General features: G+C 37.2%; 2 protein-coding genes across 2 annotated transcripts; one reads left to right on the top strand and one right to left on the bottom strand.

Annotated features, from left to right (window-relative positions):
- Window positions 1-420: 420 nt before the first annotated feature.
- LOC112574360 (trifunctional enzyme subunit alpha, mitochondrial-like) lies at window positions 421-13,436 on the bottom strand. The gene is made up of 21 exons (XM_025255383.1): window positions 13,320-13,436; window positions 12,321-12,365; window positions 11,616-11,686; window positions 11,166-11,299; window positions 9,743-9,881; window positions 8,784-9,006; window positions 8,252-8,321; window positions 7,928-7,983; window positions 7,084-7,202; window positions 6,795-6,851; window positions 6,483-6,592; window positions 5,871-6,041; window positions 5,276-5,411; window positions 4,929-5,015; window positions 4,096-4,183; window positions 3,393-3,514; window positions 3,009-3,204; window positions 2,503-2,614; window positions 2,029-2,119; window positions 1,720-1,774; window positions 421-1,491 (listed from the first exon to the last, which is right to left on the bottom strand). Exons 1-21 carry the CDS (start codon window positions 13,384-13,386, stop codon window positions 1,346-1,348), a joined length of 2,295 nt encoding a protein of 764 aa, XP_025111168.1. The 5' UTR covers window positions 13,387-13,436; the 3' UTR covers window positions 421-1,345.
- Window positions 13,437-13,863: 427 nt separating this feature from the next.
- LOC112574361 (trifunctional enzyme subunit beta, mitochondrial-like) lies at window positions 13,864-24,115 on the top strand. The gene is made up of 15 exons (XM_025255384.1): window positions 13,864-13,972; window positions 15,320-15,379; window positions 15,758-15,884; window positions 16,094-16,125; window positions 16,319-16,386; window positions 16,913-17,000; window positions 17,449-17,639; window positions 18,036-18,128; window positions 20,474-20,561; window positions 20,688-20,812; window positions 20,987-21,114; window positions 21,454-21,541; window positions 21,856-21,930; window positions 22,227-22,391; window positions 23,002-24,115. Exons 1-15 carry the CDS (start codon window positions 13,888-13,890, stop codon window positions 23,035-23,037), a joined length of 1,449 nt encoding a protein of 482 aa, XP_025111169.1. The 5' UTR covers window positions 13,864-13,887; the 3' UTR covers window positions 23,038-24,115.
- Window positions 24,116-25,155: the final 1,040 nt, after the last annotated feature.

Below are 25,155 nucleotides of genomic sequence, written 5' to 3'. Positions count from 1 at the left end.
TGCTTTGTTTATAGCATGTGGTTATGCTATAGTAGGCAGCTGACACCTATGCAAATCCACACCTTTTGTCTGATCCTGAACCAAATTTGGCTGGAATATTCATTATCTAAAGCATATTTATTTTCAACATTCTAAGATGTTGCTAGTGACTCCAAATAATACAAAATATTATGCAGAAGAGATTTCAACATGTCTACTACACAGAGTGAATTTGGACAATGTCATAATTTGAAAAAGTATCCTGCACAACAGTGAAAAACAGATTGAGAAAGGCGCATCAAGAGTGCATTTGATGCTTAACTCAATGAAGTTATGAGATTAAAAAAATGACAATAAAATGTCAGTTAAAAGAGTTTGAAGCAGATATCAACCAGGCAATGCAGGCTAGTTCAAAATAATGATTAAAAAAAGAAGCGCTGATAATTTTTTTAAAATTTTTATTTTACAAAAAATTAAGCTTTGAAAGTATGAGTTAACAAACAATCATGAACTTATTCATTTTTTAAAGTTCAAAGGCTCTCATGTCAGACATGCTGCAAACATGCAACATTCTTCAATCACAGAAGGCATCTATATTAAATATATTCATTCACTGTCACACTTTGACAAGAAGTCATGCAGCACATTTAAAAAAAAATTCCAAAACCTCAGCTCTATATAGAATAGTCAACCCAAAAAAACAACAGCGAAGATATCAAAATATTCATCAAAATGTCTTCAAATATTTTCACAAATTGGCTTGAGCTATATGGCACTGAAGTCTTTTCAGAGATCTGTAACTAAGTCAAGTTCAAATTTTGACCAGAAATAACTTGCATGTGTTCATAGATCTGCATGCAGACCATAATAAATATAGTTAAACTGACCCAGTTAACTAATCAAAAATATGTGGTAATTGGTCAATAATAACAATGTGTACATGATGAAATTCATAAACTTCTGCACCAAGAGGAGTGGATTTTTTATTCAAATTGTAGCTAAAAAAAATTTTCATAGTTGGTAAAAAATGCAGAACAAAACCACACAAACATTCCTTGTAATCTTGCCTGGCAAAATGATTGCAGCATGTCATGGATGAATAAATCTGTGAATGTTTTCTTCTTCACATCATGCAATACCACTGTGCTTTTTCCATATCCCATCTTTAATAGTAACATCTATTTCAGAAATAAGACTGAACAGAAAGGACTCCACATCCCAAAATACAGGCTCTGCACAATCCTGTCAAAACCAGTCTCGAAAGATAACATGTAATGATAACCTGTCTCTGCATCAAGTATCACAAAATTCTGTGCTGTCTAACAAGTAACTGTCAACAAATGAAGGAAAGGCAATGGCACTTGGATTAAGAGTGGAACCGCTTGGTAGGATCTTTGGCGTGATCCTGCATCAACTGGCATGGTTGAAACTGCACTCCAAACAGCTCCTGGTAACGGTGCATGCGTGTCACAATTGGGTCTGCACCATGAAGATCAAGGTAACGGAATGGGCCTGCAATGAAAGGATTAAATGATCAGCTTTGGCCTCAAAACATGTTCAGTGAAAGCACATTAATTGGTGGTATGCCAGGTATAAAGGCTATATGGTAAAAGTACACTACAAATGCATGATAGTTTTGCAAAGTCAGCTGAAAATTAATTTTCTAGTATGTGATGTTCTGTAAGCTTAACCTTCTTTAAGAGGGGTGCTGGTTGCACAGCTTGGTTATCTAAGTCTTACCTCCATAAAATGGTGGGAAACCAAGGCCAAACACTGCTCCAATGTCTCCCTCAAGCTGCACAAATAATATTTCACTTGAGAAAAGTAAAATGACTGTATCTCATGAAAAGTAATCGGGGATGACAGTTGGTAGAGATAATACATGCAACAGCAATGAATGTGTGTGTCTGTCCATCCCCTTCCCATAAGGCTTTTGTCCACACTTACATATTAAATGTGTGTATGTTTTATGCATCATTGGTACATTGGTACACACCAACAACAGTTTCTTTTATGTAGTGAATACTATAAGTTAATGAATATCGTTACTGGATTCGCAAGGATTCCATCCTGCAAACAGTACACAGCTTCATTGACGAACCGTGAAAACAGTCTGTACCACAAATCTTGATCTGAAAGGCTGGAAACAAAATATTAAGCTTACTGGTGCTCATATCAATAGGTTAAGCTGATCCACCAAAGTTAAATAATCTTGAAAGGCTATTTTCACAGAAAGTATGGCAGTTTTTGTGTGCTTATTCATGTCTTGAGTCATCTATCTCTTTGCTGTAGAAAGATTCTGGTATAACTGTACAGTTATGATCCATGATATTTCTTTCCCTTTATTTTTATTTGTAAAAATCTCTTATGCATAATATCAACAGACTCTTGCCTTGCATAGTTATATTTTCCAACTACATTCAAACTGTCAGTTAATACTGCACTACACATTATACAACAATCACATCACAGTCCTTCAACAATAATAAGCTGTGGGCTTCTCTCCAGAATGATGTTACTTACTCTGTTTTTGGTTGTATATGAAACTGCTGGAGAAGTTTTAGTGCACCATCATTTTCTGTTCTTTCTTTGCTACCTGCAGTGTATGTGTAAAAGCCCTTTCCAGACTTCCTGCCTAAAAATGAAGAAAATAAGACATTGTGAAAATGGTAAGCTTGCACGTCTTCAAACGAGAAATATCAATTCAAAAAGTGCAAGAATTAAAGCAGCTACCAACTATTCAAGACTTTTAGGCACAAAATATGTTTCAAGAAAATGGGTCCCTGCACACCTGACTATGACAATAGTAAAGAGCTCCATAGCTTTGTGATCATAGGAACCTAACTTAATGGCTTTACTGCAAAAGGCATAGCCCACCCTTTTTTTCCACTGTCTTCACTCTTGCTACCATTAAGCATTCATTTTTCTGAACTACATTGAAAGCTTTTGAAGAACAGTGATAGTATTTAATTTAAAATAAAGAAATAATTTAAAGCCATTTTAAGGTGTACAGAAATGTAGAGGCTCACCCAAGAAACCACTGCTGACCATTGCTTTCAAAAGGTTAATGTCACCACCACCAAAGCGTTCCCCGAAAGCCTTGCCAAGGTCTTCTGCAACATGGGCAGCCACATCTATACCCACTTCATCTGCCAAGGTTGCCACACCAACAGGGAGACCACTATCACGGGTCACTTTGTCAAGGCGCTTGGGGCTGACTCCCTCCTAAAACACATGGCATGCTGAAAGTGTTTGCATCACAAAATTTACATCGATAAATATCACCTTACTCATGTTACTTCCCTTGCAGTGCATTCTCTCTAAATTGTTGTCTTCATAAATAAAAAAGAAAAAGCAATGGAGACTGCTGCACAATTTGCAGCAATGTACAAGGCAGCCTCACACCTTCTCACCTGTAACAGACGTACAGCTTCTGCAAGCATGGGGGCCAAGATACGAGTGGTATAGAAGCCTGGCCCATCACCTACAACGATAACAACTTTACCCTGCCGCAGGCCCAGGTCCACTGCTGATGCTGATGAAGGAGGAAGAGAAAGGTAAGATCTCAAATCACAGGAATCATAAAATTACTATTCAAAGTACAAAAGTATCAGTCCAGTTACTGCTAAAACTGGGAAGTAACATCACTTTATGAGTGGGGTTTAGACCTGGAAAAGAACAGCAGAAAGAGAGGCAAAGGACATCAGAAATACATCGGCCCAACTGAAGGGGGTTGCCAAAAACTGGGTCCGCTGGCGAGGTGTTGTTACAGCTCCTGTGCTCCTCGAGGAGTGACAAGGACTAAACAATAAGAGGGGTCATTTCACCTATGCAATTGTGTACAATCCCCTTGTTATCCAAATAAGGTAAATTTGCTCCTATTATCAACAAGATTCTATCTTTGTTCCTTCAACCCCCCAAAAAATGTTTTTTTTTTAAAAAAAAAGGATTTAGAAATCTTAAAGTTAGACATTTTAAAACCCTCTGCATGGAGGCAGAAAGGAACTTTGCATCATATCATTTATCAAGAAACAGGTACTATTAAATAATTTAATTTTCTGGGTTAAAAAAAATTGATCTGATCTTGGGATGATGGGTGCTGCTCTCCATGCCCACCTGCAGTGTCTTGGGACGTCTGTTTGGTGGTGATAATCTCAAGGAGCTGCATCTTATCAACAGGTGAGAAGTAGTGCATGCCCACCACCTGCACATATACATGCAAACACAAGCACTGCCATGAAACACTCCTCCTGTGGCATAAGGGCCTGTAACTTTGGACTGAAGGTAAAACCATGTAGAGTTCAACCATTAACTGACATCAACACAGAGCCCTTTAACTGCACATCAGTGCAGACCCAATACATGTTTGTCTCACCCTTGCTCTTTGGTTATTATGGTTAGTTAACAAAACTCATTATTCACATATGAAAGCATAATTCCTCCACTTACAAACAGAAGAATTTCACCAGGATCTCCAAGACTTAATACACTTTTGCAGACAGATGTCTGTACTGCAATGTATTAGGCTTGCACAAACATGGTGCAGCCAAGATCATAGGTTGTTGAAAGGTACTCTGAACTAGGCTATGCATGCTGATCCCTATTTACTCATTAATCTGGACTTTGTGCTAGTTCAGCCAGTACAGAACTGATATTTATACCATTGTGATGCATTTGTGCACATTTTACAGCAGCAAGTCTTAACTATAGAAACTGCTGTTTTAGATTTTGTCGGAAAGTGTCTTTTTTCAACACACTAGTGCAGTCTCCATTTTTTCCCCCACTTACCATTTTAAAAATATATCACGATTGCATGAAAAAAGCTACAGCAAGTACATTCCATGCTACATGTTATGTATTCAGTACCCTTTAAACAGCTGTGCTTATCTTGGCCTTTGTTTTATTTTTAACAATAACACAAACAGTCTAAATTGTTACATGAGACTTACCTTCTCTGGTCTTTTGCTAGCCTGAGCAATTTGTGTGATAGGTAGAGCTGATGTGTTAGAAGCAAAAATACAGTGTTCTGGAATACGCTGCAAAAAAAGGTGGATGTTTTTCTTACATATCTTCTGCTTAGGTTGTACTTGTGCATCCTCTCTTATCAAGTTATAAGAAATAGAGGCTTCATGAGATTTAAGATTTGAAATTAAATTTTTTTCTCATCATATATTACAAAGCAAACAGAATACAGGCTTATCTAATAGAAACTCTTGGAGAGAATATGTTCTTCTTAAGTCTTCAGTCCTTTTCTTTTTTAAAAAAAAAAACATGCAACAACATAAATAATTCTTACAGCTTCCACTTCTTTGATGACTTTGTGCTTGATACTGAGGTCCTCAAATACTGCCTCGATCACCATATCACATTTACCAAAGTTGTCATATGTGATTGTTGGGTCTAGCTTGGAAAGGATGGAATCTCTTTCAAAACTGTAGAAAAGTGGATAAATATCAGATATTTTAAAATCTGCAACTTCAAATGCATTTACACACATGCATGCACAAAGAATTCATACATATGTTTAAATTTATTTTACAGCTTACATGTAAAGTAATAGCATGTCAACATATTGAAAGAAAATGAGCTAAATTAGTTTTGCACCAAGATCTTTCTCTCGCATGAGGGACCTGCAAAATTTATTTCTGAGTAGTAATTTATTTTAGAGTTAAACAATTAATTGCATGTGTTCATAGTATAACTGGGTGTATTTGAGACCCTAACATTTTCTAAACATTTTAGTCTACATCATTTTTGAGTCTTGCACCAGAAAAAAAAAATAGGTTTAAAACTCTTCTTTTATCAACTGATCCTGTACTGGGAGATTTTTTTCATAGCCATATGTTTTATTGTCTAGCCTTTCAGCATCAATGGTGATCACAAAGTCTCACCTGGTGATCTTCTTTCTCTTCACCTTAGCATCTAGGCTCTTCTGAATCTGCTCTTGACCTCGAGCAAGACTTGCCTGTGACACATCTTTAAGCAAAACACTGATGCCCTTGTCAATGCTGACCTGAGCAATGCCTGCTCCCATGAGACCAGCACCAAGAATTGCCAGTGTTCTGTAATATAACAAACCATAGTGACAGATTGTAATGCCATCCATGCCCTTGGTTTTTGTCATGAAATTTAGCTGAAATATAAGTGGATATGTGAGTCTGTCTGTGTGCAAGTATATTCTTGTGTACTTTAATACCCCAAACATATGGGTATGAATGCCTGTGCATTAACAAAAACACTTGCAAATTAACATAAAGCCGTTTTCCTTTTCATCAAATAAAAATGCACCTTTCCCAGACCTTTTTTGCCTTCTTCATTATCATTATTCTTCTTATATTTCTATGTTGTCTGTATCTGAATTTAAAGCACCAGAGAGCTGAAAAAAATACTTTTTTGGCTCTTGTTTTTTAAAAGATACTTTTTAGGATGATGTTTTTATATCTATTTTTTCATGTAAAACTGTTTCATTGGGTTTTTTCAAAATGACATTCAAAAATACCTACTCAACAGGTTTTTGGGGTTTGCCAAATCTGTTTTTTTTACATGCAGTCTGCCCATAGTAAAGTCCAATCAATGCCTTGGACTGTGATGTCATGGCCAGCTCTCCAAAGGCCTGCAAGGAAAAAAAGTTGTCTAACTTTAGTTTGTTAGCATGTATTGGATATATGTGCACCCAGCAGTAGTACATGTTAAATTTCACAAATCTGCTTTGCAGGTGAGCAGCAACACAAAATAATGTTAAAATAAATGTAATGGTGTTTATGTAAAGTTTATAAAAATTGTTTTGGTGCCTTTGAATAAAGTCAAATGTTCACCTGCGATTCTGCTTTGTAACCTGCAGAGGATCCTTCATCAAGACCCTTTCGTACAACCTGTTTTAAAACAAATCCAATTTTCACATGAAAGCATTAATTTGAAAATTAAATTTACTGACCTTTGAAATTCTTCTTTGAAATGTAATGCTCAGTTCTTGTAAACTACATGCTAAATCAGGAATATCATAATAAAGAGAGAAAAAGAAGAAAATCTTTTTTAATGCAATGATTGCAAAGAGAACTGAAAAAGTTAAATTCTAGTGCTCGCAACACAATCTTTGCTACTTACCTCTAGTATTTTGAGAGGTGCAGGATAAAGACCTTTACTCATTTTCATAACTTGACTGCGTGCCTTGTTAAAGATAAAATTCTTTCCAATGTCATAGGACAGCACAAAATCCATGACCTCTGCAAAACGAAAAAGCAAAAGCCACACCTGAATAATGATGATAATGAAATATGCAGGATAAAGGCATGATGCAGTGCATTCATTAAAACTGATTAGTGCTTTATGCTCATATACATTTGAACAGATCACAAACTAGTTTGCTACCTTTGCTGCAGCTGATCTCCCTGCCCTTGAATCTCTAATGGCTGATCAGTTATTAAAGACTGGTGATGATGGTAGTGGATGATAACTAAGTATTAATACGTTATACAGATCAGTAAATATTTTTTAAAGTTGGTAGCCCTTTAGCACAGAAGCCATGAGGGCAATGATTTGTAAGTGGGTTACTGTCTCACAGGTATGCCATGAAGAAGGCAGAGCCCAAACGTCTCTCTTTCCAGTTCCTTTCACATTCCCTGATAAATCCCATTGCAATACACCATACCTTTTACATTCCCTTATCAGTCAGATTCATGATCACAACTATATTTCACTTTTCTTGATCAATCCCAATTACCACCCACCCTGTATTTCAGGTTTCTTGATCCAGCAAATTCCAGTCGACAACTACCTTTCACACTCCCTGATAGGTGCATCAATAATCTTGCCATTATTGGCTAGTGCAAGCCTCAAACCCATGGCCTAGTCTCAAGAGCAATAAACACATGACTGTAGATCTTTTCTATGCAGATCACACTCTACTTAATACATGCTTTCAGCTGTTCTCAGTTTTAGTCACACTTACTGTCTTGAATACCCTTTTTCTTGGGAGTTTTCTTCAGTGAACCATCAGCAAGACCCCTGTAAAAGGAATCAAATAATATCTCAATAGACAGCTTCCATCTGAATATTACTAATAAATAATTAATAAATGCATTTGTATTTGTGTGTGTGTATATATATATGTGTGTGTACCCATGCACACTTGTATGTATGCATGTGCATTCAAGCATCCCTATGTGTACTGTGTTTGTGCACATATGGACATATGCACATGCATCACATTCTCTAAAAACAAGTTGTGGAGCTGATGCATCTAGTTGATGAGCTGAGCTTAGTTTTCACTCACCTGGCAGAACTGACAGCAGTCTCCTCAAGGTACTTGAGGGTGTTAGTGTCAGGATCTGATAACCCTGGACCTGCATACCGTTGCAAACAAAGAAAAAAATAAGCAAAATAACATGACCAGGTAAACCAATAAAAACAACTCAGATGGCCTGAAGTTTGCTACATTTTATCGCAAATATGTTAAAATCACCAGCTGAACTTTATAAAGTCAAGTTTATGGGGGCTATTTCTCATATTATTTTACTTCTTATGCTGCTTACTTCTACAGTTAATAAGGTTAATAGACCAGGACTGACAAAAATAAGCCTTGGTTAATGATAGCTAGATGCCTTATCATAACTGCAGCATCACAAAATTTAGAGGTGGATAATCATATGTCACACTTGAAAGATTTAACTTTAATGTAGCCACTCTACATTTAATTTTAATCTGCTCTTACAGGTTGTTCTTCCATTCTCACTTTCATCTGGCCTTTGTTTTGTGAGCTTAAAAATTAGTAATGGCTTCAGGTTTTTATAAAAATAATCAATCACCCAGTGGTTCAACTGTCTGGTCCAGTAGCCCCATTTTTCTTGCACTGTCTGTCTTAAGAGTCCGTCCTGTGAGCATCAAGTCAAGAGCAGTCGGAACAGGCACCATTTTTGGTAGTCTCTGAGTGCCTCCTGCTCCTGGAAGAAGTCCCAGCATCACTTCAGGCAAGCCTAGACCCGTCTTTCTATCTTTCACTCCAATACGGTAATGGCAGGCCAGAGCCAGCTGAAAATGTCAAAAGTTATATTGACAAGGACAAAATATTTTGCATTTATCCTTAATATCCAGTGTTGAGTAACTATTACCATACAAGTAGTTGTACTGAACTGGAAGCAGAGCTCAATCTGCAGTGATAGGCTCAAGTTACAACATTAGCACTCTTCTACTCTTTGAGCAGTAGTCTCAGGAATAGGGGTGACGGGAAGAGGCATGAATTAATGCTAGTGATCTGTCTATGTGAGCAGACGTCTTAACACTAATATTGCGGAAATATGCTGGGGGCTCAAAGCTAAGTGATAATATTTTTTATCAGTCAGCAATCGAGTGTAAAATGTATTATAAACACGTAATGTCAGCATAGATTGCACAGCAGTCAAGAGTGTAGGTAAGAAGTATTGGCATGCTTAGCCACGATCCCCAATCCATCTCATGTGCCTATACTTTCTGAAGCATTTTGAGTCTGAGATTCAGAAGTAATGTTTGCTTCCTTTTTTTTTTTTTAGCCATTTTTCCTTAAACAGGAAATACACTTCATCCAATAAAACTCTAGCTACTAGTTCCTTTCCTGGAACGGTTGATCTTTTTAAAGTAAGAAAATTAATTTTAAATTACTGGAAGCACACCTGCAATTCACCATCAAACACATGCACTATTGTAAATGACATTACAAGACACTGTGATTGAGTTAAAGGGATACCCAAATATCTAAGATCTGTCAGGGCAAGGCTCAGATAAAACTCACCTCCAGACCACCACCTAGACAAGAACCCATGATGGCTGCTACCACTGGTTTCTTGCTGTCCGCAATTTTCTGAAATGCCTCTTGTCCCTTCCGTGACAATTCCACCACCTCTTCCTTTGTCTTACAGGCTTCAATCATGCTGAACATATAGCATGTGGTTTATTGGTTTGAGCCTTTTACGAAACTAAACACCACTAACAAAGTGCAAAAAGTAGATAAATTAAGTAAATAAATATGTAATTAGAATAAGCCAGAACCCATATGACAGTAAGCAGAGATCTGATGAGATTGCATGACAAAAGCTAAAGTAAGTAAATGATGTAAAATTATGAAGAATGAGCGTAAGACAGTAAAGGGAAATGTAGCACAAACTGAAAGAAAAAAAAAAACAACTGGTGGAAGCTCGCTTAACAATAAGTATGTAAGTGATCAGGCATCTCAGAATTTTGCTTGCAAGAAAACCATAAAATTCAGCAATTATATAAGGCAGCGTGATAAAAGCAACAAGTAAATAAAATGAAGAAAGTTGCACAATGAAACCAAAGTTGCTAGCGTAAGGTGGATTACCAAAGCCAGATAAAATCACAAATGCAAGTTAAACTGAAGCAGACATAACAACCAATATGTAAGGTTAAAGGTAAAGGTCATACCCTAATTTGTTTAGGCTACTGGGGAGTGAAGTGTTAGAAATCTCTTTTTCAAGGCTAGCGTAAAGCAATGCCCATTTCCTCTCCCTTACTGCCTTATCTTTCCCCAAACCCAGGGGTCTCAAACTCATATTAGCATGTGGGCCGCAGTGGAAAGTAACAGCCAGTCAGCGGGCCGCACCACGAAAATAAAATGTTTTTTCATTAAATTTTACAAACACTACTGTCACTGCAGTTAAATGCTAAAATAAAGTTTTTATAATTATTAATTACATTTAGTGTAGTTTATTACATGCACATGCTGTTTAGTTTATTAAAATAAGTTGACGTTGTCTCTGTCACTAATAACGGGGGTAATTTTCACTGCGGGAGTTAATCACCAAGCACAACATACATATACACCGCGGACGTGGCCGAGGGCCGCACAAAAATGTTTCGCGGGCTGCATTCGGCCCGCGGGCCGCGTGTTTGAGACCCCTGCCCAAACCCCTGTGGAGTCAGGTACCCATTACCACCAGCTGGGTTGACTAGGGTGCCACATGGATATCAAACTGACATACTTCAGTTTGGATGAACTGCTCTAACCACTCAGCTATCTGGTTCCCAGTGTAAGTTTACAGGCAGCTTGTGGGTCAGATGGTGATACTTAAGTAAAACAGTCTTTAGTTGATGAGAAGTTGCAAAAATACATGTTTTGCTGCATCAGATATTGCCTATAGTATAGGCCTAACACTAAAACTTAGTTTTGGCAAGCTCATGGTAAAGATACTATCTACCTGATGTCAGCACCAGCAACAAAGCACCCTGGCTTGCTTGAAATAAGAACAACAGCCTTGACATTTTGGTTGCTCTGGGTTTCATTGAGTACTTGCAGGAATTCATTTTGCATCTCCTTTGACAAGGTATTCACCTGCATTTATAAACAGTACTCTGTTGAAACACATTTTTTTTTGCAGGAAAAGATATCAAGATTCAACCAAACAATAATAAAAAAAAAACTCAAGTGAAAAAAAAACTTCTGAAACAGAAATTTTTCAGGTTTAAGTAGAATCACCCTATTTTATAATACCATTTATAGCAAATATATAATATCTTTAAACTTGATAACTTTACAAACTCAGCAGATAATTGTTTGTGTCTGTAATGTTCTTATTAATTACAATAAGTGGCTTTATACCTGGTTATATTCCACTGGAAATGCAGATTTTAAAAAAATGTATGAATACCTTTGCATCAGGATTATCAAAGCGAACAACAGCAACATCTCCATGACTCAGGTCCAGTTTTAGGTATTTACCTGGAATTGTAAAACAGAATTGATGCTTTGTGCTAGTCGAGGCTTTCCATCCATAAAATGAAAGGGTTACAGGACCTCCAGTTTAAATTGTTCAGGGTTTCATACTTCCATGTAAAATTATCAGGGGGTCTTCAGACCCTCAGTTAAACTGTTGGGGCTTTCAAATCCCCAGCTGAAAACTGCTGGGAGTTTTCAGTTACAATTGTACGGGGTTTAAGACCTCCTTCCCCTAATAAAAACATTGGGAATCTCCTATATCAGTAACAAAAAAATTACAAGAAAATGTATATTTGTTAATGTTATCATGTTACTCCTTGATATATTTTTTCTGCATATAAAAGTGTGTCACTAATGTAAATAAGTAAAGATAAAATATCACCTTTCATGTCTGGATTATAATAAAATGTTTATAATAAATTTTAATTAATGCAAATTAACTTAATTCGTTTTAAAATCCCCATCACAGATTTTCTTCAAATAATTATAGAAGCTCTCTTGCATAACTTACATATTTCTATCTAATGGAAATCCTGGCTTATCAAAGGCTAATTCATTCTCAGCCAAGTATGCATTCTGGAAACTCAGACTTAAGAATATATATATATAGAAATGCAAAACTCTTATATTGACATACCTGCCATGGCTGGTGACATCGACAGGCACCTGATTAAAGTGTCATCTGACAAAGAAAATAAAACATTCATTATGACAGGGTAGTCAACTTTCAGTTTGTATAAAGTAATTTAATTTTATAGGGTCAACATTTAAATCCTTGGATTTTCTCTCTCACCCACAAACCCATCACCTGCCCACACAAAGAGAGCATTGGAGTAAAATGTATGATGATGCAGAATGGTGGAAATTTTTTTTAATGTATGCCTAAGATTTTATATATATACCTACAGAGGGATTTATTAATCATGCCATGAACGCTATATCTATCAAAACCACAAAGAATTAGTCTAGATATGCCTGGTTCGCATGCTGGTAAATTATGTACATGCATGCAACCAGACTGATGTAATGATTGGAGATCGTGTACTTTGATTGGAGTGAAGAGCATAACACTAATGTTGGGGTAGAGCGTTTATTTTTATTATTAATATCTTCATGTCAATAACATTAAATATATATGCGGAAAGTATGTGGTCAATGGCCAAGTGTGTGTGTATATATATATAATTGGGTTCCTTTATATGGACGCCAAGATATTCGATAATAATACTGGGTGTCTTCAGGTAGACTTGAGTCTTGGGTGTTCACAGAAAGGGGAAATAATCTGTCTACTACATCATTCTTGCTTGATATTCGTGTGTTCGCTCACTCAGCTCTTTGGATTTGCAACATGATTAAAGTTGTATCTAAATCTCCTCATTCACATGACTGCTAATTGCCTTGAAATTTTTTTTTAATCTACTGGTGGTTACTGAGGGCAAAATACGTTATTTATTCTTCACTTCTCCCGTTCTCCGTGTAACTTAGAGGCTATACAAACGTCGTCTGCACCGAAGTGATCATTTGAAAAGCCTTAGATGTCGAAGGCACTGAATTTGTCTCTAAACAATAAACAAGTTTCACGACCACTAAAACAACTATCTCAATTAAAACTCTTTGTAAGAATAAAATCACTTACTTCTACTATGGTAAATGGTAGATTTACAAAAGGTTCTTGCAGCACACAGAACCCTCATGATAGCCATGGTGCTTTCCGGACTGAACTTCGAACTCTCGCAAGTATACGAGATTTTGAGAGAGAGCTTGTTAGGCTAATAAAAAACGAACGTATGTTTCAAAGCAAAAACGTGTAAATGGTCATTCAGCGTTGTACTGATTGATCGATTGATCGATTGACATGTGACCTATTGAGTGGATTTATTTTCTGATTGATTATTTACTGACTTTACTTTTAACGTGAATGAATTTTTGTAAAATCTTGTTATTGTAGGGGGCTTTTACCGCTCAACCACACTGATGAGACACTCAAAGAATATAAAAGGAATGACATAATGTGCATCCATAACTTCATTAATCCACTAGGGCAACCGTATAATATTAGAGACATTATCGAATCTCCCTTGAGAATTGCTTGCAATTATATTATCATTATGGCAGTCTTTTTGTGAAGGTTTTTTTTTTTTTTCGACGACCATAAAACAACTTGCTAAATTGAGTGTCCTGAAATCTCGCAAGTTGCGAGATTCATGATAACAACTTGTGCGTCTGCTTCTAAAATGGCTTCCCTCCTGAGTCGAACGGTGTTGTCTGTGCGGTCTCCTTTTTACAGCAGTAAGTTTAAATGCTTAAACGCCTATACTTAAATAAATTGCTCTTAAATATTCGAAATAAATAATGTTTCTGTGATAAATCATTGAATTCTTTGAGAGATAAAGCAATATGCACGGCTGTAGAACACTTGTTTAGCACATCAAGGAAGCGTCTGCTTCCTAGATACATAAAGATAATGTAATTTTCTGTAATTGTGACAAGATTTTTTTCTTTAATTAGCGGTAGATACAAAATCTTTGGCTTCCAGAAACTCAAAGCATCGCTACATAATATTAAACTGTTTGCAAGGCAGAAAAGCTACAGCTCATTTGTTGGACTTTGACCCGTGCATTAAACTACCATGTCAAAAAAGCTCTATACGTGAGTGTACGTATTGGGTAGAAGGGGGTAGGAGGGTGTTGGTTGTTCTACCGATAAGGTGGATCAAAGTCCATACCCTTTTTTTAAGCCAAGCGCGTTTCCTTATAATTGAACTCAAGCTTATAATTAATTGACAGTTTCATTTTACTTCACATTATTAATCTATTAATATATATATTAGGTATCGATGTAGTGTGTGTTTATCCTTGTTGTCCGAGTGAAATAAATATATATTGATTGGGCAAGTGAAACATGTATCATCTAATGCATGGTAAAATCAGTGGGGAAAAGCAGTTGTAGAACACAGATCACATATATGATGAGAGTGAGAAGCCATCCAATCTGGGGCTGAACGATACGCCAGAGAGAACACACTTTTAGAAAAAGTTTTCAGGGTCACTAGGTGCAGGGTTGTATTAGATGGAAGGAAAAAAACGAGACAATGCATGTCATTAGACCAAATAGCAACCCTGATAAGTTAGAACTAGAATTTTAGTGGAAAATTCTCCTTAGGAACTGTAACTAACCTATGGTCCAGCCAGAGTAACAGGCCTTGCAAAAAGCAGAACATCTATAATATAAAATTATAATTTAAAAAAAAAAATTACATAGTTATACATTTAGTGGAACACTGAAGAGGCTACAAATATCAAAATTGGTAGATGTTTCTGTTTCCTGATTATTTCTCTTACTAAATTGTACTTGCTAATTGTGAAGTTACTAAAAGACTTAATTTTTAAATGTTTATATTATCAACTTTCTAGGCATCTGGTACTTCTTGATGTCAAGGTACAACAAGGTACAAATTAAGTAACTTTATATCAGTGGTGTTGCTACTTTTGAGAGAATATTGATTTTGAGAATATTTGCCTCTAAAATAGTGAAAACCATGCCTCAGCCTTGTGCAAGTAGCCTAAATGTAGCCATAATCAAAGCAATATATAATTTGCCCATTTCACAATCATTTATCTGATACTGCATTTACAGATGGTGTTAGATGTGTCAGCACCTCCAGTGTCTATTATGCTGGTACTACAACAAAGTCAAGTAAGCACTATAGACATGATCAACAGTTTAGCAGGTCTAAATTTTCTGCTGCTTACAATGATTAATTAAAAGTTCCAGAACATTTAGCACAATAAATCTTTTCCAAATTATAACCATTTTTACAAAGCCTTATTCAACTGTCTTGAAGAAAAAATCAAAGTTTACGCTGAAATTATCAATTATATATTTACCTTCAAAGTTTCTAACAACCTAAAACAAGCCCTTATTATCAAAGAATGGAACAAACTAAAAAAACTTTTGGGAAAGGACATGTACTTGAAAATGATATTTGAACTAAATGTTAGATTTCTATATATTTTTAAATGCCATTATTATAGATTCACTATTATAATTTCCAAGTGTTGGGGTTTTTTTCAGAGAAGACATTAAGCAGGCCCGGTGTCCGCAATGTGGTGCTTGTTGAAGGTGTTCGGACACCTTTCCTCCTGTCTGGTACAACATACAAGAACCTGATGCCTCATGACTTGGCACGCACAGCACTTCAGTGAGTTTTTCCACATCATGCCATTATATACATATTCCATATATCTATATAGCAATATACCTATGGATTGGACTGATTAGCAGATGGACAATCTTAGCCACAAACACAGAACAAACTGTCGCACTAGGAGTGAGGCAGTATTAGAAACGCTTCTTGTCATTTGCTGCATGATTACTCTTTATCAAATTGGAGTCTTTTTTTAATTTCAGGGGTCTTTTGAAAAGGACAGGCTTACCAAAAGGTAACATAAATTCTATATTTCAGAGCTGTTTATTTTATGAGTCTTTCTTGTTTCAAATTTTTATTCCATGATTCATGATGTTACTATATATGGTTATGTCGATGATAAAGCTTCACTGTAGCATTTAGCCAGAGATTGCTTTTTAGCTGCTTCAGATAAAAGCATTGTTTTTAAAAGCCCTTTTCTTTAACAGATGCTGTAGACTACATTACCTATGGAACAGTCATACAAGAAGTCAAGACCAGTAATGTTGCTCGTGAGGTATGTCTAATATGATTTGCTTTTATACTCATTAACATCCTGACAAGGCATGCTAAGTTTAATTGCTTGTTGTCTGCTAAAATACTTTGCTTTCATGACCAAGCTTATAAATGCTTGTATAGTTTATTTATATTCATATATGGTCTGTCTTATCTTTTGGAAGACTTAAGCAGAGCACTCTTGGTTTGAAGGCTACTCTAACATAAAACATTTGAGCAAAAGGTCACCCAACGAGTGACAGGAAATTCCTCTCTGCCCATCCAGCAGAAATGAGAACCTCATACATAAGGGAAGGAAAAGGATGCAAGAGAGAATTGGACACCATCTTTTACATACTTTGCCCTGGATGCAGGGAACCAGTTACTTTCCTATTGCCCACTAACCTATAACGCTTTAGTTACTGATAATCAACAAAAGTAAAGGGAGATTATTCATTTTCACAGTAGAGCCTAGGGTTTATTGTCATACCTTTCACAAATGTTAAAGATGACAAATCTAAAAGTTTGGATATCCTGTTTTCTCATAGGCAGCACTGGGGGCAGGTATTTCAGATCGTGTGCCTGCACATACTGTTACACAGGCTTGCATCTCTTCCAACCAGGCAATCACCACGGGTAAGCTCATCTCAACTGAAAGTTAATAGCCCCAACTCTACCACTAGACTGTGTTCAACCTGAATGACCGTAAACCAAACCTAACACTCACACATACCCTAAACCTTAGAACTAAACTAATCACTAACCCTACTCTAACAGTTCCCTATCCCTCTAGCATCTTTTTCTCTGCATGTGGCATCTGTTTACAGGGCTGGCTGCCTTGTTGTGATATAGCCTTAGTTGCTGGCTCGGCGTAAAACACCAACTCAACAACAACAACCTCTAGCATCTTTACATTTCACACATGCAAAAGAATATTCATATACCATTTCTTTTACCACAACTTCTGATGCTGCTAAAACGAGCACCTATCTAACTGAGATCTGACTTTGAATGTAAAAATTGCAACATAACTGTGACAATACTGTGTCAGAACACATTTTTTGCATTTTCATTTTTTTCTCAGGAATTGGCCTGATTGCCAGTGGCCAGTGTGATACAATCATTGCTGGTGGAGTAGAGTTCATGTCTGATGTACCCATTCGTCACAGCCGCAAAATGCGGAAGCTGATGCTGGCCATGAACAAGGCGAAGACTGTGCCTGCTCGCATGCAGCTCATTTTTCAGATGCTGACCCCATCAGCTTTAACCCCAGAGGTCAGTTACATTTTACTGAGAAAGTGCAATGTGAAGAATTAAGATTCTAACTCAGAAGTTCTGCTTGGTCTACCTGAAGTTTTTGGCAGTCATGATCTGGTTATTTATTCCAACATTTGCCCTCCCCACCACATGCACAAGATGTTAATCCAAATGTTTACTGCTAGTAGTATCCCATTCTGCAAACAAGTTTTGACAAAATCATTCCTTTAAGTATTCTACATCTGACAGTTTGGTCATATGACTTTCATTCTGTGCCACCACTCTCTGTCGGCCTCATTTTCTGCATTAAAGACCCAGGTATAAAGAATAACATTTCATGGTGAATACCATTAGCATAAGGATTCATTCTTCTTGACTACCAGTGCATATGCAGGAGACTTCTTCTTTTGGCAGCTGCCAGCAGTGGCAGAGTTTTCGACAAATGAAACAATGGGACATTCAGGAGACAGGCTTGCTGCCGCATTCAAGATTTCCAGGCAGGAACAGGTGAGTTCCTTTTCTAGGGCTGCCAAAAATACTCAGTAAAGTGTTATTTTTATGACCTTTTAGTTGTCGGAGAGTTGATGTATTAGAGACTACACTTTTCTTGGGGCCAGCTGTTCATGATGGCAGGGTCTGTCTATTCTCCATCACCAGCCTTACCTTCCCCAACCTTCAAAGGAGTTAGGTACCTGTTCAGCAGGGACCACTGAAGAAAGCTAGTTATACTACATAGATTTCAAACCATGTACCTCCAGCATTGGATGCCTATGCTCAAACCACTTGGGTATCTGCTTTCTAGCAAATACTTTAAAATTGCTCATAAAACAGGAAAAGTCCAAGCTAGAAGTCATCGAACCAGCTGATGGGGCGTACAGTTCTCCCATATAGTCCTGGTATAAAAAAAAACAACAACAAAAAAAACGGAATGGGAGCCTTCGGTTTTGCGTCGATGATCGGCAGCTAAACCAAATTACTGAGTATCTAGCAGAATGATCCAGATACAATTACACCAAGCTCTCAAAAGCAACGTACTTTTCACGCGTAGACCTCACAAAAGGGTATTGGCAGATACCGGTGAGAAAAGGAGACCGACATAAGTTAGTATTCACTGCGCCTTTCGGAAACTACCAGTGGAAGGTGATGCCGTTTGCAAGATGCACCGAGCGTCTTCACGCGTATGATGCGCAAACTCTTAGAACCACTCAAGGAAACAGGAGTGGAGAACTTCGTGGATGACTTGTTCCTACTTATAGCAACACTGACGAGGTTAAAGGAGGTCGAATCTAACAGCACGGCTTACCAAATGCGAAATTGGCTGTGCTATCTTGGATTTCCTGGGTCATCGAGTTGGTCGTGGGGAAGTACCTCCAGCCGATGCTAATATCCGACGACTGAGCGAAACGAAGCGGCCGGAGACTCGGACCGAAGTTCGAAGCTTCATACGGTTAGCAAGTTTTTATCGCAAAGGTGTCCCCGACTTCAGCGTAATCGCAGCACCGTTTACGGATTTCATCGGAGCACGGAAACCGGATAGAGTGGAATGGATAGAAGCGTGCAAACGAGCATTTGAAGATTTCACCTCCAACCCTTCTAAACAGCTCCACCTACGAACAGACGCCAGCGAACATGGTATGGGGCTGTTCTACTGCAGGAATGTGATGGTACCTTATTTGCAGTAGCGTACGCTTAGTAAGAAGCTATAAGGCTGAGAGAACGTATTCTACATGTGAGAAAGAATGTTTCGCTGTGATTTCTGGAAATCAGAAATTTAACCAGTATTTCCATGGGCGAGAATTTGTGCTAGAAAGTGATCACAAGCCCCAGGTATTCTTAGCCCAAGCTAATTAAGCACTCTAACCAGAGATTTATGGGATGGTCACTGTTCCTTCAGGAATACCATCTCTGCGTTAAATACATAAAGGAGACGGAAAACGGGCGGTTAGCTTTGTTTGTTTGTTTGTTTGTTTTTGTTTTGTTTTTGTTTTTTTGTAAGACAATATGGGTAGTGGAGTTTACCAAAACAATATAACGACCTAGTTGGAAGAAATCTGCTGGGATTTCATTTTTAGCAAGGGAGAGAAGACAAACATACACTTACCTTGCATACGCACGACGTATTACACACACACAACACAACGCTCGACGAGCCCCAGCAGATGACGATGAGGATGAATAGATTTGTAGCTGAATCGAGTCGAAGAGGCACAAGTTCAGAGGAATGTCACTGTAAGAGTTATGGCGGACGAAGGCCGTTTTTGTTTTCACCGCTCACAATTGGCCATAGAGAAAAACTTCCTTTTTTGTATGACGTCTTTTTCTGCTTCAAGTGACGTGAAACAAATGACGCACACAAGACGTCAGACACAAGACACCATTCACACACTAAACAATATGAGACCTACCACAACTCATTACACCCGGCAAGTACAATATTCGCAAGTTTGATCAGAAAAGTCATGGGTTTAATGCTTACTTGGGTATGCTTTTCCTGATTATTCGGCAGGAACAATTTAATTTATCTAGGTAGCTCAAAAGCTTAAAAAGCAAGGGAAGGAGAAAAATTCTGCCTTTCGTGTACTTGACTGAGACACGGTGAACAATGTACGTGTAGTTGCCTGTCTCTGTGGCCACAGGGCTGCTGAATCTTTACTCTTATATTGGTCCGCTTTTACAAGTTTTATCGCTTAGCCTTTAGAATACTAATGCAAATATGGGATTAACCTTTTATAGAGTGCTACGTTTTCTGGTCCAAGACTATGAAAATGGCACAACTTTAGCATTTATTTTACAAATCACCGTTCAACAGAGGCATTCAGATTTGACAATAAATGTTCTTTTTCTTTGTGTAGGATGAGTATGCTTTGCGGTCTCACACTCTAGCAGATGCAGCATCAAAGAAGGGTCTTCTCAGAGATCGGCTAACCTACAAAGTACCAGGTTTGTATACAAACTCCAAGAATTGCAATGAACTTTACAAATTGTAATAATATATATCGTCATCCAAAAAGAAATCCTATTTAACAGCTGTTTTTAAGGCACTTTATTGATGAGAAATTCTGACAGGTGTCGCTGAACCTGTTGATAATGACAACGGCATTCGACCTTCCTCTATGGAGCAGTTGGCAAAACTGAAGCCAGCATTCATCAAACCCCACGGCACAATTACAGCAGCCAATGCTTCTTTCCTGGTTTGTTTTTTTTCTTTGTAATTACTTTGGAAATTGAGAGCTTAACCTGCATCGCACAAACATCAGAATGTTATTGCTCTAAAAACATGAATAGAATACAGGGAATCTTTTTTTTTCCTTTTGCTGCAGCTTTGTTTTAAATAAAAATTTGGTTTCTTCTCGCTACTCTTCCAGACTGATGGTGCCTCAGCCTGTCTGATAATGTCAGAGGAGAAAGCATTGGCTATGGGTTTCAAGCCACTTGCTTACCTTCGCAACTTCATCTATGTGGCTCAGGACCCAAAAGATCAGCTGCTTCTTGGGTGAGGCTTTTTCTGTAACCGTTTATTATATCTGTTAGCAGGTATTTTGGAAAAATTGACTCTTACTTCTAACAAAGCCACCACAGGTGTCCAGAAGGATATTGCAGACATGGTAAATGTAGATGAACGACAGATGTTAGATAAAACTGAAAATGCTAGTTGATTACTATGTCACCATCATGTTGCACAATAACCTGAATTTTAAATTATATGCTTTGTGTGCTTGTGATAAGGTCTTCAATACTTATTAGTGCTTTGTTTAAAAGCTGAAGAAGGAATAAATAAAATGACAGAACAAAAAACATGGCCATTCCCTCATGTTATCACTTTTATATTCAGGCCTGCCTATGCCACCCCTCAGATTCTTGAAAAATCTGGACTCGCCTTGTCTGATATCAGCGTCTTTGAGTATCATGAGGCATTTGCTGTAAGTGGTTCATAAAAAGAAGGAGTTTGTTTAGAAATGTGTGAAATCTGACATCAAGATGATGGATCACAGTGTTACCTTAATAAGATTCTCATTTCACAAGCCAGTAGTCAAAGATAAGTAATAGTCTGAGCTGATTTGTTTTGCTGTTTGATCATTGAGATAAGGTGCAAGGTATGTCTTTTTATTAAGAGACAGAAATAGTTTTAAAGCACACACAAACTTATCTTTGAAGTAATTTAACATTAGTGTAGCCACTAATTTTGTTTTGAAGCTGTGACTGAGTTGTTGATTTGGTTCTATTGGCATGACAGGGACAAATCTTGGCTAACATGAAGGCTCTTGACTCAGATTGGTTCTGCACAAACATGATGAAACGATCTGGAAAGGTGACACCTCTTGCGCTGTTTCTGTTTTTCTGTGGCTTGTTATTGTTTCTGTACTATATGTGTTTGCATGTATGTGTGTATGTACACACATAAGATGTGAAACCTCTCATTGTCACTCATCTTTTTATTCAGCCAGCTGTCACCATGATTGCTCAAAAGACTTTACAGCTGCTGTGTATATTCCTGTAGTATATATTCATTCTGCAAGAAATCAGGTGACCCTAAGACTTCAAGTCATAAAATGCATGCGTAAACATTAAAAAATTTAACTTGATATTGAACTCTTGCTCATCTAGTTTGGAGCCCCTCCTCTGGACAAACTGAACCTTTGGGGTGGCTCTCTGTCCTTGGGACATCCTTTTGGGGCCACAGGAGTGAGACTGGTCACCACTGCAGCCAATCGCCTGCATAATGAGGATGGGCAGTTTGCCTTGGTGGCTGCATGTGCTGCTGGTGGACTGGTGAGTAAAAACTACTCATAAAATCATTAGCTGAATCAGCAGAACAGGACCGTTTTGTGATAAAAATGCTGAAAACTTTCTTCCTTTATCCAAGTCATATTTAAGCACAAATTTAAAGTGTACTGAAAATATTAAAATGAAAAGCTTGGACTTGTGCTTTGTGTTTTGAATATAAGATGGAAGACAAAATGCCTTTGAGCTGATACAAGTTTTACATCCTTGTCACCATTTTAGAAGGAATAACATGAAAACATCTTTAAGATGTCAATTCTTGACCTGCCATGCACTGAGAACATGCTTCTTTATGAGCATGATTAAGTACTATATAAATAACACGCTCATTATTGTTATGCTGTAAGACCTGAACAGTCTCAGCATTAATATCAGCTCAAGAGCTTTAATAATCTTTCACAGATCAATAATAGATTTATGGAGGGATTACAGGTGATGACATGGTTGCAATAAATCATAAAAAATAACTTACATACATGTTAACATTTTTTTCTGGTGGAAAATTCCCTTTTAAAAGCATGACATCATTGCTTAAATTTGACTTGTTCATGCTGTGTATTTTTCTTGTCAAACCACCTATTCTTTTGCTATTTCACAGGGTCATGCCATAATTGTGGAACGATATTCTAGCTGAAGCTGTGACAGTAAGATGGGGATGACATTAACCATGAACAAGTTGGAATTTGTTACTTGAGTATGATGACAGAACTTGCAGAGAAAATCTAAGAGCATCTTCACATGTACAATATAATTAATGGATCATTGTCTCATACTTTTTTTTCAAATCTTGCAGAGTTTAAAGTACAGTTGTTTTTTCTGACAATGCAACTTTTGAAGAATAGGAATGGATACAGTGTCATTTCTACTGATTGTTGAATTTGTTGTTTCTTGATGCTGTTAAGTTGCAAGGCACATTTTTTGCTAAGGGTGTCTTGTAACGTTTTCTTGCAAATCAAATTGACATCACAAACCTTCAGAATAAATCATCAGAGCTGGAACCAAGACTTTCAACCTCAAAGGACTAATCTTAATTCAAATTCAGATTTCCTTTTACCTGTTTACTAATTATTCATGACCCAAGAGCTTTAGCGAGCTCAAAATGCAGGAGGGTTTCATGTGAATAAATATCTGTGTGAAGGTGCATGCATGTGAATGGTGTGATCCTGAATAAATGTTATTGATGTTTAAATGGTTAACTTTCCAATCACATGAATGGTATGAGCCTGGATAAATATTTTTGATGCATACATATAGGTTAATTTTACAAGTAACACATTTGACTATTTAAACATGTAGAATCAAATGTAGATGAAATCCGTCTGTTAGAAAAATAAAATTCTAATGACTTGCATTTTTAGAAACTTGCATATTCCTCTTAGAAAAATTTCATTTGTACAAGAGATTTGGTTGGGGGATGGGGTATGTTTACTTAAGGTTCCAGCTTCAGTGGGCATTGTATTAAATGCAAAAGGGTTACAGTGTCTTTGTATATCCCATACATGTAACTATGGTCAAACACAAGACAGATACGAAATATTTCAGTAGAATTTATTCATTTGACACTTCAGAAATATAATTACATCAGAAATTAAAGGTCTTTCAAGTACATCATGATGTGCAAAATCTTTGATTTGGAAATTTTTAAGGTTCGGCAGATCAAATTAATGTCTGTGCATGCATCTTGTTTTTCTGTAAATAAAATCACAAAAACATGTGATGCTTTTTTCTGATGTTGAGCAACAAAGTGTGAGAATTTAGAAATGGCATACATCTCAAACTGCAAAAAAAAGCTGTAACCTGACAAACCTTTTCCTCATCATATGCAGAACTTCAATTTTTGAACATTTATACATTTCCAAATGCAACGATCACATGGTCCAAGAGAAACAACAGGCAAACCATATAAAACAATATTCTATCATTATTGACAAATATATCACTTACAAAGCACAAAACAGCTGATGTTGTCACACTGAAGTTGTCGTTTCCCTATCAATATGCCATTTGTTACTGTCAGGTGCATAGATGTTAAGCAGTTTGCCAGCACAAAGGTGGTTTGGCACTGTAGCAGCAATGAATAAGCAATAGCTACCTCTTTAACTTATGCTTGTTCACTTCAAAGAGTTGAGGTGGGAAACAATTGAGTTTTCAAATTGGTAACAATATGCTGCCTGGTATAAAAGCTTGTATTATCCATATGATGGTATCACACAGTATATGATCGATGAGGTCTCCAAAGATGGCAAAACCAACTGCCATCAATTTGAAAAGAAGAAAAACAAAAAGCAGCGATGAAGTTCTGGTCTTTCACTCTGACCAACTGTTGTCTAGGTGACTGAGATGGCAAACGTTTTCTGACCAGTATTCCACAAAGGAGAACTGTCGCTACACAAAGTCCTAACTTTTAGCAGTGATGGCTACATCAAGTAACACACAGCACACGCCAAGCATTATTTACAAAGCAGGGTGCACTGCAGAAGATGGGCTTTTGTGTTGTTTTGGCCTAGCCATTTGACACCATTGCAGTCTATGCATTCTTGGTTTGTGTGCGACAACATATTCATTCCCCACTCTTGGTCACCATGAGAAATGACAAAAAGTATACTGGCCTTAGTGGACATACAAATAAAAATGCTGTTCAATACAGCAGACATCTTGACCAAAGAAAGCACACAATTGTACCATGTACCTGAACATTCTCTGCAAGTGCTTTTCTATATCATTTACGCTGTTCTATTTATACAACATAGTG

The sequence above is a fragment of the Pomacea canaliculata genome, linkage group LG10 (genome assembly GCF_003073045.1).
Source record: "Pomacea canaliculata isolate SZHN2017 linkage group LG10, ASM307304v1, whole genome shotgun sequence".
NCBI lineage: Eukaryota > Metazoa > Mollusca > Gastropoda > Architaenioglossa > Ampullariidae > Pomacea > Pomacea canaliculata.
Note: the sequence above shows the minus strand (reverse complement) of the source record. Positions and strands in the feature narration are given on the sequence as shown.